The sequence below is a fragment of the Felis catus genome, chromosome A2, assembly GCF_018350175.1.
Source record: "Felis catus isolate Fca126 chromosome A2, F.catus_Fca126_mat1.0, whole genome shotgun sequence".
Lineage (NCBI taxonomy): Eukaryota > Metazoa > Chordata > Mammalia > Carnivora > Felidae > Felis > Felis catus.
The window spans coordinates 81,053,626-81,069,332 of NC_058369.1; the positions used below are offsets into that span (position 1 = coordinate 81,053,626).

At 35.8% G+C, this 15,707-nt stretch overlaps 1 protein-coding gene across 3 annotated transcripts in view; it reads left to right on the top strand.

The window, feature by feature from the left end:
* RELN (reelin) overlaps positions 1-15,707 on the top strand; it is a 536,751-nt gene that overhangs the window by 255,976 nt on the left and 265,068 nt on the right. For all 3 annotated transcript variants that reach the window (XM_019825367.3, XM_019825368.3, XM_011280339.4), the window contains exon 7: positions 11,449-11,545. In XM_019825367.3, coding sequence (XP_019680926.3) covers positions 11,449-11,545 — 97 coding nt within the window. The remainder of the gene's footprint in view (positions 1-11,448; positions 11,546-15,707) is intronic.

Consider the following 15,707-nt stretch of genomic DNA (forward strand, 5'->3'; position numbering starts at 1 on the left):
ACTAATTTATTGGAACAGTTATTCTGAAATAGAGCAAAAACATGGGTGATTTGGCCTATTAAAGTTTATTTTCTTTGAGAAAAATAATTATGTGAACAAGGAATGTAAAAAGACTGAGGTTTTAGGATGAGGGGTGTAAGTTATTTCAGCTGGAGCTCAGTGATTAAAACAGCCGGTAAGAGAAAAGAAGTCAAGCAAATAGTAAAACTACCTCACAGTTCATTGGTATCTTGATTGCCCCATAAATAACAAAAGCAGAGAGGCCTCCATTTAGTAGCCAACTGTGAGAATCACAATGTAAGCGGTTTCCAGGAAATCGGAAAAAAAAAGTTAGACTGATGAATGGTGTCACCAGGAAGGAAACTGGATAAAAGCACATCCACTTTGCTCAGTGTCCAGCAGGCCCACAAGCAGTAAGGCTGGAAGCCCTTGCTGGGTGAAGGGGAGAACTGACCACAGACACCAGGGGCTCTACAGCACTGCTGAAGGATTTCCAGGGGATGTTTTTGGTCATGATGATCACTTACAAGACACATGACCTCATAAACTTACCCAATGTAACACAGAGCATAAACCTTACATTTCTTTTCAAGAGCCGGTGAGCAAGCGAGATCATGAATAGCTGAGAAAAGTCAGGCAAAATATATCTTTTCTCTGATGACATACCTTTGCCAGAATCTCTAATATATCCATGCATTTGTGAGTTATGAAGTTATAATTTGATTTTTTTAGGGTTTAATGGTCCAATATTCTGTCCTTCTGTGCATCTTTCTCTACTTTTTCTCTCATTTCCTCCCTCTTGACTTCTCCACCTCTTCCCACTATCTCTCTTTCTTCTCTTTTGTTAATAAATTTTTTCTCTTATTACAAAACTCTCCTGTAACCCTCTTCTCCTGCCTCCTCCCCCCCAACTCCTTCCTCTCCTTTTCTTACCATGATGTCATTGCTCTGGGGAAAAGCTTCATCTACAATAGAAAGGTTAACCAGGAGGTGTCCTACCAATAAAATAAGGTGTGAATCTTGAGGCTTATTATTTCCTTCTTTAATCTCTGCTTTAGATGACAGAAGTAAGAGCTCACTCAATGGAATTAAATGTCAAGTACATTTGAAACAAGGGAGAAAATATTTCCTCAAGCAGCATGTAGTGGAATTCACCGTAGTAGGAGGTCAGAATATTTCGTGCAGTAGTAGGATATTAGAAGGGTTATTTTTAACTCAAATAATATTTGTCATTGTACCTGTTAACAAAGGAGAGATCAAAATTCAAAACTCCCTAGAGAAGTAAAAAGAGTTCTTTTACCTTCCTCAGTGAGAAGTAATGAGGATGAGCCATAAATGGGGTTTGTCATTTTCACATTTAGAGTATGTGTTAGCTTCTTAGAAAAAAAGGCATGACGTTGTTGAAGGTGATAATATTCTCAGTCTTACAGAGTGAAGTTTCTTGCTGTTTTTCTAAAAATATTCTACATTTGCAAAGAGAATAGGATTTTTTAAAGCTTAATCTTTTCACAAGAAAGTAGTTATGCCGTCTTCATTATAAAACATTGTCTCTCTCTTTTTAATGTTTATTTGTTGAGAGAGAGAGAGAGAGCAGGGGAGGGACAGAGAGAGGGAGAGAGAGAAAATCCCAAGCAGGCTCCATGCTCAGCACAGAGCCCAATGTGGGGCTCAGTCCCATGATCATGATATCACGACCTGAGCTGAAATCAGGAGTCGGATGCTTAACCGACTGAACTACTCAGGTACCCCAGAGTCTCTTTATTATAAAATATGGTCAAAAGTTGAATGTTCTGGTTGTTGAGGTTTGAGTGGAAAGTACACGGACCTCTGGTGTCTCCAGAAGAAGTCAGCTGACTGTCCAGCTACCAAAGGGCCCCAGAGGCCCATTTACTTTGGTGGATTCGCCAGTCCCTGATCTGGCCTTGCCTTGCAAACTCACACATCAGATTTTGTCAGACATGCAGTGTGAGTGGTTCCTGGGGGAAGAGTCAGGTTATCCTTGGGTCAGGAAATTACAAGAGTTTTCTTTTCTTTTTCCATTTTAAAGTACTTTTTATAGTCAGTACAAATATTAAAATTATTTTAATATCTCCATTCATTATCTCCATTCAGAAACGCAGGTAAATACACAATTCTGGTTTATAGAATGCCGGATTGCTTCTTTGAGGCTGAGAGCCAGACACTGACTTTTTCAGGGACAGTAAATTATGGAGAGATAATCTGATGTCCTCAGTCTTGCGGACAAAAGACATGTATCTCAAATGAGAATTTGATGATAACTGATTGTCATTGAGTTTCCAGGTGATTACCTTGTTTCAGCAGAATGCGTTGACGAAAGGCTGAGTGATTTCACTCTGATATAAAAAGAAAAATGAGCCATGTAATTAGACTACTCTTGAGAAAATAATATTTCAATTATTTATTTATTGTTATGAGGATGATGTCACCACCAGCCATTCATAAATCTCCTGTTGTGCGAAGGAACCCAATTTTCTCATTAATCCTCCTCCTCTTTCCTGTGTCCTAAAAGTCCTGTGTGAGTCACTGCATGGCTGAAGGGCCATTTCAGCCTCCTCTGTGCCTCCTGAACAGGTGCTTGGCATGTTTTCCAGCCTAATAATTTCTCAATCAGGATTGAAACATAATTATACCTTCAGAAGTTTACTCTCTACAGCATAAATGCACCTCACATATAATTCTTTATCCCAGACAAAAACAGCCACCTAAGTAATAAAAAACAAAAATAGAGAATTGATACCAAAATAGCAAGTTTCAAATTGCCAAAGAGCTTGTTATAGTGAAAAACAGAACCGTGGTTCAAAGCATTTCTTTTATGTTTATGGTTTGGTCCTTGGTGTGTTGGTCAACAAGTACCTGCCTTTATATTTACTGCTTCTTTTATGTTTTGGTTAGTGAAAAAACAAATGTGATAGTGTGTGTGTGTGTGTGTGTGTGTGTGTGTGTGTGTCTGTGTGTGTGTAGTAATGAATTATCTAAGGTTGTACATAAGCAAAAGAAGATTGTATTTGATATGTATCTCAGTCCAGCGAATTCATTCTTGACATTTCCTATGAAGTCCATGACGTTTTTCTTATTCTTGTACATTTTCATTAGCAAAACAAAATCCTTTCATTAAATAAAAAAAAAGACCTTTTAGGAAAAAGTTATCATAGCTTTTCAAAATAACTTCTGGCAGTAAAAAGAATGGCAAACATTTTTTTCGAGGCATATTGTTTTTTTATAGAATTAGAGTTCTTTCCTCTTACTGACTGAATTAGAGGGGCAGGGGAAGAATGTTGGACAAGGAGTCAGGGAACCTGAATTCTAGTACTGTTCTGTCATTTGTAAAATGAGGGGTGACGAGACTCAGTGATATTTCAGATGCCCTCTAATTCGAACGTGCAATGATCTGTAAACTCTAGTAATAGATAAGCTTCATGTGGAGCCTAAGCATGTGATAAATGGGCTCAGAGAGGGCTTAATAGATTCAGGCTTTGCATGGTCTTTGGGGATAGCAAGCATTTCCCTTAAAATGCCTTTTAATCATACTGTTCATGGTGGAATATATTTCGAGGTATGTGGTTCAGATCATGTGCCACAATATTTATCAGACTCTTATGTTCTGTTTTTCATATTGGGAAAAAAGAAAATAAAAGGGGTAGTTTTCTTAGATTAAAGAAATATTCAGTATTACTTTAACTGTTAGGCAGAGAGGCAATTCATTTCTAATCCTTAGCCTGGGAGGTCACATTCCTTTTTAAATTGAAAAACAAGTCTGTTTAACTGGGATTATTTAAAACTTCCTTCTTCCCACCAATCGCTGAAGAATGTGCTACCTAACTTTACAAAGCCCATCATTTCCCTCAGAAAATTCGATTGATAGGTCACAGTTTAAATGTTAGGAACAAACAGTACCTTTTAAAAAAATTTATTGAAGTATAACTGACATACAATATTATGTTGGTTTCGGGTGTACAACATAGGGATTCAACAATTCTATATATTACTCAATGCTCATCATGGTAAGTGTAGTTATCATCTGTCCCCATACAACGTTATAACAATATTGTTGACTATCTGTCCTATGCTGTAATTTTCATTTCCGTGACTTATTTATTTTATAATTAACTTTTTTTTTTTGCTCTGAGTCTGAAAAAAATTGCACTGCTCATCATCCAGCAAATTGAACCTCATTCAAGTTCTTAAGAACTTGTAGAACTTTTCTGTAAGGAAAGAGTGGGATTGCAGACTACTAATATTCTTCACAGAGAGCACACTTACGGGCTAAGTACCTAATTCTGCTCAACCAAGTTAAGTTGTTAGACACAGAGGCATTCTGAGAAAGAGAGATTTAAATCATGGGGTGATTCAGAAATTATTTCTCTTGGAATTTGGATGTTTGTTTACATCTGTAGGTTTTCAAAACTCACCTTCTCTCTCTGACATGGATCACTTTTTCTTCTGGGAAGCCATGAGCACTAGTTGCCCTTGGTACTAGCTAGTCTCCATCAGGATCATTATTTCATGATGAAATTATGGTTTATCTTTTCCTTTCTGATAATGGCATTCATATGCAAAGTGTTAACAGTGCTCAACTTTATAGAAAAAATATAAGGAAGGTCATGTTATAGATTCGCTCTTAGGAAAGTCACCTTGATGGACAACACAGATGATTAGGAACAGAATTGAACCCACTGCCAATAATCATGGAAACGGAAGAGGAGACAGGCTCAGATTGCTACACACTGAAAGGTCATGATGATGATTAGAGAAACCAGACTAAAGGCAATATGATTGATTGTTCCCTAGGGATCCATTCTTGGACCTCTTCTCTTCTCACGTTGTAATATCTTCCCCTCTCTCCTGACTCCCAGTAACATGCACTCCTGATTGCAGCCATATCTTAAAGTGTCGTGTCAGTGACAATCTTCTTTCTCTGAAGTTCAGATACATACAACCATCGTCAACTGGTCATCTCTAGTTATGGGCAGAACCTGAGAGCAGTCAGAAGAGAATAATGAGAGTTTGAATACCATTTCTATAATTTATAAGGTGTATAGCCTTGGACAATCATTTAATATTTCTAAATCTCAATTTTAACATTCTCTAAACAGGGATTAAAAATGGAGGGAAGAGGTTTTATGTGAATTTATTGAGGCATTGTTTGTAGAGTTGCTAGTACCTGTCACTCTGTAAATGGTGCATGAGGCCTTCCATGAACTATTCCCACTTTCGAGCTCTATCCTCTACCACCCTTCCATAGGTACCAGTATGATTCCAGTCATACTAATGCACTGAAGTGGCAATTCTACTTCTGTGTCATTATCTTTTCCTTTTTTCATTATCATTTCTTTTCTGTGCTCCTTGTGCCCTATCACACCCTCACCTTTCTTCCTTGCTTGAATAACTCCTATTTCTCATTCAGGACCAGTTCTGGGGCCACCTCCCTTGGAAACTTCTTCTTACTTCCTCAGTCTGAATCAGGTACCATCACAAGCAGTGCATACTCCTGTTACAAGGAGTGAGGAGCTCTGGAAAATGTTATGGGTGATGGAATTAGCAAGACCTGGGGCCACATTGCAACTCTGTCACCTTCACAGCTGTGTGGCTTGAGCAAATGTTTACCTTCTCTGAAGCTCAGTTTTCTGATTAGTAAAATGAGGATGCTGATCACTATCTTACAGAGATATTGAGAGACTTAAATGGGCTTTAGGATATCTGGCACATATAAGAAGGCACTAAATGGCTATCATTGCATTGGCACCCTATATCGTAATTGTGTGCTTGTTTCTCTGCTTCTTTTGTAGTGTAAACTCCTGAAAGAAAATGACATTGTTTTATTGGTCTTTGTACCATTAAATCTTGCCACAGTGCCTGTAGGTCCTTAACACAAGTTTGTTAATTACAAGAATGAATTAATGAATGATGAATGAATAAATAACACCATTGGCAGCTAAGAGTATGTTGGATTTGACCACCCAGAGGGATGGGCATTCATGATAAATTATAATAATTTCTCAGACTGTGAGAAATTCAAGCAAAGGGTATTTAAAAGACCTTGGCAGAAAGTTGATGGATTTGTTCCATCAATCCTTATCGAAGCCATTGTTCTTCCAAATAGCAGCAACCCAGTGAGTAATTCTAAATACATGATAATTCTAAACCTTTAAGTTCAACAGGGTACCAACGCCTTTATAAATTTTATTTCAAGTTTCTGGATCTATAGCACAATGAAGAAGAAAAAGGTCTGGAAGGGTTGCTGAGCCAAATGAGGAGAAGGGCTGTTATCTGTTTGCTTTTTTGTGTTTACTGTTTTTTTTTTAATTCCTGTTATTTTACACAATAAAAGCAGTTCTGCAAACACATCAAACATCTGTTGTCTAGTCACTGGTTCCTAATGCCAGGCTGTAGGCCATCTATGTTGGAATCATCTTTAAACAATATACAAGTATCTAGGCTGAACCTGAATCCCATTTAATAAGAGCTATGGAGAAGCTATTATTTTTCTGTTATACGGTTTTGATTTGGAGACTGCTGATCAATATTTATAGATAGAATGATTGCTATGAGAATTCAGATATCAAGCCTCAGACTTCATATCAACATTGATACTTTTATCATTAACTTATCTTGTATTTTTATTTTATTAAACAAATTTTTTTAAGTTTATTTGTTTATTTTTAAAAGAGAGACAGTGAGAGCAAGCAGGGGATAGGACAGAGAGGGAGAGAGAAAATCCCAAACAGGCTCTGCACCATCAGCACAGAGCCCGATTCAGGGCTCAAACTCATCAACCGCAAGAGCATGACCTGAGCCAAAACCAAGAGTCGGATGCTCAACTGACTGAGCCACTCAGGGCCCCTATATTATAGTTTTAAAGTTGAATGGTGCCTGGGTGGCTCAGTTGGTTAAACGTCTGGTTTCAGTTCAGGTCATGGTCTCATGGTTCGTGAGTTTCAGCCCTGCATCAGGCTCTGTGCTGACAACGCAGAGCTGGGAGCCTGCTTCAGATTCTGTGTCTCCCTGTCTCTCTGCCTCTTCCCCACTCATGCTCTGTCTCTCTCTGTCTCTCAAATATAAATAAACATTTAAAAAAAACCTTAAAAAATAAAATTGAAGTATAGTTGACATATTTTATTAGTTTCAGGTGTACCTGAAACATTGGTTTCAGGTATTCAACATTTATGTATATTACAAAATGTGTCACGGTGATAACTGTAGTTATCATCTGTCACCATATAAAGATATTACAGTATTATTGACTGTATTCCCTATGCTGTTTGTTTTAGCCCCGTGACTTAGTTATTTTCTAACTAGGATTTTGTACCTTTTAATTCCCTCCCCCACCCCATACCAACCTCCAGCTCTCTCTATTGATCTCTGTTTATTTGTTTGTTTCTATGTTTCTTTAGATTATACATATAAGTGAAATTATATGGTATTTGTTTTTCTCTGACTTATTTCCCTTACCATAATACCCTCTAGGTCCATCTGTGTTGTTGCAAATGGCAAGATTTCATTCTTTTTTATGGCTGAGTGATATTCTTCTCTCTCTCCTCTCCTCTCCTCTCCGTGTGTGTGTGTGTGTGTGTGTGTGTGTGTGTGTGTGTGTATCACGTCTTCCTTATCCATTTATCTGTTGATGGGCAGTTAGGTTGCTCGTATATCTTTGCTATTGTACGTAATGCTGCAGTAAACATAGTGGTGCATTTATCTTTTTGAATTACTTTTTTTTCCTTTGGGCAAACATCTAGAGGTAGAATTACTGGCTCAGGTGATACTCCTTTTTTTAATTTTTTGAGGAAACTCTATATTGTTTACTAGACTAATTTATATTTGCACCAACCAGTGCACAATGATTCTCTTTTCTCCACATCCTCACAAATGATTGTTATCTCTTGTCTTTTTGATTACCCATTCTGACAGGTGTGAGGGTAATATCTCTTTATGGTTTTGATTTGTAGTTGCCTGATGATTAGTGATGTTGAGAATATTTTCATATGCCTGTGGTTCTTTGATGTCTTCATTGGAAAACATGTCTATTTATATGCTCTGCCCATTTTTTAATTGGATTATTTAGATTTGGAGCATTGAGTTACATGAATTGTGTATATATTTTGTATAGTAACTCCTTATCAGATATATCATTTGCAAATTTCTTCCATTCAGTAGGGTGCCTTTTATTTTGTTGGTGGTTTCCTTTCCTGTACGAAAGCTTTTTAGCTTGATATAGTCCCAATAGTTTTTTGTTTGTTTGCTTGCTTTTTTGTTGTTGTTTGTTTGTTTGTTTGGTTGGTTGGTTGGTTTTTTGCCCTTGTCTGAGCAGACAGATCCAAAAAAATACTGCCAAGACCCATGTCCAAGAGTTCACTGCCTATGTTTTCTTTTAGGACTTTTATTACTTCAGGTCTCATATTTAGGTCTTTAATCAGTTTTAAGTTTATTTTTGTATATGATGTGAGAAAGTGGTCCAGTTTCATTCTTTTACATATAGTTGTTCAGTTTTCCCAATGCATTTGTTAAAGAGGCTGTCTTTTTCCCATTGCGTATTCTTGCCCCCGTTGTCATAGATTAATTGACCATATAAGGATGAATTTATGTCTGGGCTTTCTATTCTATTCTGTTGATCTGTGTACTGTTTCTGTGCTAGTACTGTCCTGTTTTGATTACTACAATTTTGTCGTATATCTTGAAATTTGGGATTGTGATACTTTCATCTTTGTTCCTCTTCTTCAACATTGCTTTGCCTATTCAGTGGTCTTTGTGATTCCATATATATTTTGGGATTATTTTTTCTAGTTCTGTGAAAAATGCTATTGGTATTTTGATAGGGATTGAATTGAATCTATAGATTGCTTTGAGTAGTTATGTACATTTTAACAATACTTATTTTTCCAATTCATGAGCACAGTATATCTTTCCACTTATGGTGTCATCTTCAGTTGCTTTCATAAATGTTTTATAGTTTTCAGAGTACAATTCTTTTACCTCCTTGGTTAAATTTATTCCTAGGTATTTTATTCTTTTTTGATGCAATTGTAAATGGGATTGTTTTCTCAATTCTCTTTCTGCTAGTTTGTTATTAGTATATAGAAATGGATTGGGTTTCTTTATATTAATTTTATATCCTACAACTTTACTGAATTAATTTATTGGTAATAATAGTTTTCTGGTGGAGTCTTTAGGGTTTTCTATCCATAGTATCATGTTATCTGCAAATGGTGACATGTTACTTCTTCCTTACCAATTTGCGTGCCTTTTTTATTTTTCTTGTCTGATTACTGTGGGTAGGATTCCCAGCACTGTGTTGAATAAAAGTGGCAAGAGTGGGCATCCTTGTCTTGTTTTTGATCTTAGAGGAACTTCTTCTTTCTTTTCACCAACAGTGAAACTTTTAGTTTAGAGTTCACTGGAGGAAAAGGGCAGATAGCCATTGTGAGAGTTGAACATTTAAAAAATTTTTCTCTGTCAAAGTTGATGTTTCTCTCAAGCCATTTCACAATGAGTTGGAAGCCAAATAATCCTCATCTATCACTGAGTAAGACCCCCACTATAATTTTTGTGCTACTTGTCTGTACTCTTATTACAATCACACTCCTTGAAAAGATCAATGTACAGTTTGAAAATAGAGAAACAGTAGTAAGAAGTTCATGTAATAGGTTCTCTGGGGGAAAAAACCTAATATGCCAGTTCTGGATGAAAGTGGTGGAAATCTGTAGTAGTAGTAGTAGTAGTAGTAGTAGTAGAGATGATGATGATGATGATGATGATGATGATGATGATGATGATAATGGCTGACAGTTACACTACCACATCATGCTAGCTATGTGCCAGGTGCTATTCTAAGACCTCAAGCCTTAACAATAGTTTTGTTTATGAAGTTGTGTTATATTTCTTTATCCCTTCAACAGATATTTGTGGGATACAACATGTCACACATAAAACGGAACCAGAGATATGTTTGTCACCTTTCTGAAGCTACTATTATGTTTCTTCTAAAGTCAAAGATTTTTTTCCAGAATTTTGCTTCACAGTAATCAAGAGAAGATTCAAAGCTCCTACTAAGATTTGTGATGCTATGAGATACTAACATTTTAAACTTCATATCAGAAATTGTTTTCTGTTTATTCTAAAAAAAATCAAAGTTTCTTGACTTTATTGATCTGCTTATAAACAGCTCAATGGAAGAGAAGAATACCAATTACTTAATCCAGGCAATTCACATGTAGGAAATACATTTATTTGCCAAGTTTTTATTTATTTACCATGCTTCTGCCCCTTGGCTTTATGGGATACCTGGTATCTTTTCACACTTTTGTCTTCTTCCTACTTGAATTGGAGTTCCTACTCCCTCTTTTTCTGAAATTAGCAAGTAGTTGAAAGGGCGGAATACAGTGATCTCAAGAACAAAGGGCATGCTGCCCTTTCCATGTTTGGCACCTAGAATGTGAAAGTCTGAAAATGTCCTTTCTGCATGAAATACAGCTGTCAGGTGGTTTGAGGTTCAGACAGAGGAAACATAGATTATCCTTCCTACATGTTAGATATGTAATGATTGTATGTTGAAATGTCATGACGCAGGGCATTGTGTTACTATAAATATGCAAAGTCAAATCCAGAATATCCATACCTTCAATTTCTCCTAAAAACATTAATAACTTTATTTTTGAGCTTTTGTGCTAAGATTTTACTAACCACTTCATTTTACAGTAATAAAAAAGCAACTAATTAAGTTATTTGCAAGATGAATATATTAATTCAGTATCCAAAATTTGCTTGATTTAGAATTTGCATCTATTTTGGATTAATATACAGGTTAAATATAATCTGATTTCATTATTTTTAGCATGGTATATTTTGTAGACATTTTACAGATTTATTTGAGGACAGTAATTTTAAACATTCACACAGCAACTCAAAAAAGATGAAAATTTGTGAAACATCTTTTATTTTCAGAGATACAAGTTTTAGTTCATTCTAAGTATATATTACTTTGCTTGTCTTTAATATTTGCAAACATTATTGTACTGGATATGGTATATATTATATATAATTATTGGTTATAATACCATCTGCCATTATTAAGTGCCTACTAGGAGATTGGGTCTGTCCTCTGTGTCTCATGCACTCTCTTGTTTAATCCTCATGACGACTATGTAAGATTTAGGTCAGTGTTGTTATTCTCATTTTATAGGTTAGAAAACCGAAACTTTGGGAGATTAAGTAACTTGCCCACTACTGCGAGTGACTATATAAGAACTGGGACTTAAGTTCAAGTCTTTCTGGTTTCACATTTCATGAGCATATCATGCTACCAAAAAACTATAACCTTCCTGAAAATGTTGATTTGAACCAAATAACAATAACTTACCTCTTTCCTTACCTGAGCGATAAACCACTTTGTGCTACTTAATTCTCAGACTGTGGGTGCATTCTCTGTTCTCACAGGGTTGAATGTAACAACTGTGAGATTGGAGAACAGTGTGGTGCAATTATGCATGGCAATGCTGTCACCTTCTGTGAGCCATATGGTCCAAGAGAATTGGTAAGTACATGCTATTTATGTACATTATTCCAAATACACTGTCTTAATGGAGTTTTTGCCAACAAAATATTCTTTTATGTTCATATAAGTCATATGAAAATTTGCAGTATTATTTATATTATAAACCTTATTACAAATATCTCAAAATTGGGAGCAGTGATTTTAGTTTATTTTCAAATGTAAAAATAATTCGGGAATAAAATTGACAACGTCAATGGATCTCATTATACATGGTGCGTCATTATGATTAGATGGCTTTTTAAAAATATGGGTATGACGTGTGACATATATGACACACATATATCTATATCACACTTAAATAATTTATGACTTTATAAGTTCTTATATAAAGCTTTACTTTTAAATGTCTTACAGTCTCTTTGCAAGCCAAAAATGTTAGATGAGCAGTTTTATCACATTATTTTAAAAGGTTGTGTCCTAACCACAAAGGAAACCTCACTGATTTTTTTTTTAAGTGGGAGTGCACTGAATAAACCAGGTTTAACGAATTTGGGTTTGTGTCAAATTGTTCAGGAGTGGGCTACTTTCCTTTCATTTAGACTGATTAGACTTTGCTTACCAAAGAGAAGTTCTTGGATCATACATAAAATGAAACATGAGCATTTAAAATTAAAAGCCACAAAATCACTAGCCATCAGCATGTGGCTAATGAGCCTTTTTTTGTTACTTGGTTCTGGCAGAAAGACTACATTTCACATTCTTGAAAAAGGATATAAAAGCGATTGTTACGTTTTACTCCTGGCTCCATTTCTTAACAAGAAATGTTCTACTCACAACATCTCTTATGCTTTGCTTTTCTGATTTTCAGCTTGAGCTTCCATACTTCTTTTTTCTCCCACATCTTCCTTATCATGGGGCTTTTAGGTAACAGGTTGTGTTTTTCACCCCTACATCACACATTTTGTTTGAAATTCATTAACTTTAAAAGTGGTCCAAAGACTGGCTTCCACAATACAAAGGGGAGGAGAAACTAGCTAAGCAATTAAAAGAAGATTTAGTTATCAAAGTGAAAGTCCATTAATTTTTATAACATGGTTCTTATTTTATGCTGCTTGAATATCCCTTTCATGGCAATGGATACATTTAATTTATTAAAGATACGAGCTGCAGAACATTGATAAATTGAAGAGTTTTTAGCTGAAATTAGAACACAAACAGAATTAATTGGATGCAAATTAAAATAATAGGTGCTCATAATTCAAGTCTCACAAGGTGTTATAATATTCCTGCAGACAAATGTGACTCTGGTAGTGAAGTTCTTCTTGAAAAAATCGATTTGCTAGTGCACTTTAAATAATGTACCATGACTGAATTAATTATCTATAAACCTTAAAACAAAACAAAATAAAATTTTACTGTAGTTAATTGAGCTTAGGATAATGCCTTTTTTAGAATGTTCTCCCATTCAGTAATATTTCTAGAAATGCTTGAAAAATTCTTTTTTTTTGTTCTACTGATTAATAAGAAAGAAGTATCTCTCAGAATATAATGCCAAAATTCATATTTCAGTAGCATAAAAACTGAAGTATCTAGTTTATTTGATCCATGTGTATTTTAATCCTGATTATTTCACTCAATTTATTTAGCATTAGAGTTTATATACCCAATGGGCTAGTTTTGAATTGTATTATGTAATTAGCGTGAAATTAGCCTTCCAACTAAAAAAGAAAACATTCAAAATAATCACATTCATCCAAGGAAGAAAAAAAAAAACATATGCAGATTTATATTCCCATCTAAGTATGAGGGATTGTGTTACGGACTTCATGGGAATAGAATAAAGATACATTAACAAAAATAGGGATGACACTCAGATTTTCCACCCTAGCAACTTCTAATTCTCAATAATTTTTATGCTGCATTTGTGTCCTGGGACCAAAAATAGAGATTATACCCAAGTTGTGTTTACAGATGACAGATCAACTGAATGAAAAGGGAGAAATTCAGTTGTCAGTTTACATGGTATTATGTTTTCTAAAATTCAGATATTTGCTTGGTACCTCAAGATGGAATACAGTCCAAATTGTTGTGTATGAGAACTGATGAAAGGTATTAGCCCCCCAAACATCACTTTTTAACAAATATGCCTTCTTATTTTTCGTAAATGTAGTTCTTGAATTTGTGAAGCAGAGAACCACAGGCAAAGAACCTTAGTAGGCTAATGCTCTTATCTTTTATACTGCCAGCAAGAGCATCTCCATTTTGTGAAGTTAGTCACGTGGTTAGTCAGTGAAAGGTGCCATCTGTGGTTGCATGGGCATACCATTCAGTTATGTCTCCACTGCTGCTGTGTGGCCGCCCTCACGTGTTTTATTTAGCTCACTGAGGTCTCCATGTTTCAGGTGGTGACATGTAACTTTACTCATTTTGCTGGTCTGACGCGAAGGTAATGAGGAATTCACTCATCCTCTCCTTTAAGAGAAAATGTGCTCTCTCAGAGCATGAAACAAGTTGGTTATGTGACCCTCAGTGCTTTTAAAGAAATTACTTATTGAATTATTCTCAGTTATTTGCAAATGCATTTTATTTTAAAAAAACATTTTTTGACATTTATTATTGAGAGACAGAGAGAGATACAGCACAAGCAAGGGAGGGGCAGAGAGAAGGTGGGGAGACACAGAATCAGAAGCAGGCTTCAGGCTCTGAGCTGTCAGCACAGAGCCCGATGTGGGGCTTGAACTCACAAACTGCGAGATCATGACCTGAGCCTAAGACGCTTAACTGACTGAACCACCCAGGCGCCCCTGCAAATGCATTTTAGTTACAAGGAAGAGTTCGAGCTAAAACAGGATCAAACCCCCCAAAATTTTCAGGGATGATGTGCAGAACCCACAGCCTCAGCCTGTGGTGAATTCAGATTCATTTAGTGATTGTAGTAATTTTCTACGGTTTGGGGTCTAATTGATAAGTCAAGACCATTGAAATTTGGTAGGAGAAAAGTTCTGTCAGACATTCAGAGTTGCTGTACTGTTTATCAAAAGCCATTTAAGAGACCCTTTCATTTTCAGAAGGTCCTATGTAAACATTTTATGACTTTGCAAACTAAAATTACATGTGTGAACTCCAGGATAATAAATAATTTATTAATACATAAATTTATTAATACCTAAAATATAGGTGAACAGATTTTTATAGGCAATGCTTCTTGTTATTTTTTCTCTTCATCTTTCCTATTCCTTCTTGTAGCTGACAGTTTTACTAATGGGCTAAAAAATGGGTAAAGGTAAAGCAGTGAGAGTTAACTATTCTACCAGTCCTTAGCTTCCCTGGTGAAGAAATGTAGAATCAATGACTAATCTAAGTCCAGGGTCACTCTCAGTTAGCACGTGTAATTTGAAATTTGGCAACATTCCAGGCAACTTACTGCGTGCTAGCAGTGGTCATGTCTGTGGAACTTCATCATGCAGGTGACACAGCCTCATTTATTACACCCAGCAGGATAAGTATCTAAGACTCTCTAGTATACCTAATACACCAGCCTTGGCAATAACCATGGTGCTTTTAGCTTATCTGATACCATTGTTTAAAAGAACTTCTATTCAGGAGTGTTTCATGATTCACCTGGGAATCTACTGAGTTATATAAAATCAGAGGTGGAATGAGCATTCATTCAATTTATGTGAAAACTTTGCAGATTTTCATGTGCCTCTTTGGACTGTAAGATCGAATTTTCCAAGTGAAAAAACCATGAGGACAAATAGTTGAACTCACTCTAAAAATTGTGGAAAAAAAAAAACCAAACCAAAACAACACAGATTCCTTTAAAGGAATCTTGAAAAGGAGCTAATATCATAGTTATTTAAAGAAAACTGTTGATCCATTTTTCTCTAATGACTCTGGTGAGAGGAAGAGAGGAGAAACAGGGCTGTAGACATGAAGGGCCAGTTTTCTTGTTGCAGATAATCTGTGATAATGAAGGATTTAAATTATATGGAGAGAATTTCCTCTGACACCCTGACACCAATGATTTTTGCTATGGTTAAAATCAATTAGGAGCTGATATCTATAGTGATATTTAACAACTTATAAAATGTGTCTCTTGCCCTCCCCTCTTCTACCTTTCCTGCTTCTTCATGAATTTTAAAGTCACGTATTTAAAGCATACATTCAGCCATCTTTCCAAATTGTGTTGTAGAAATGG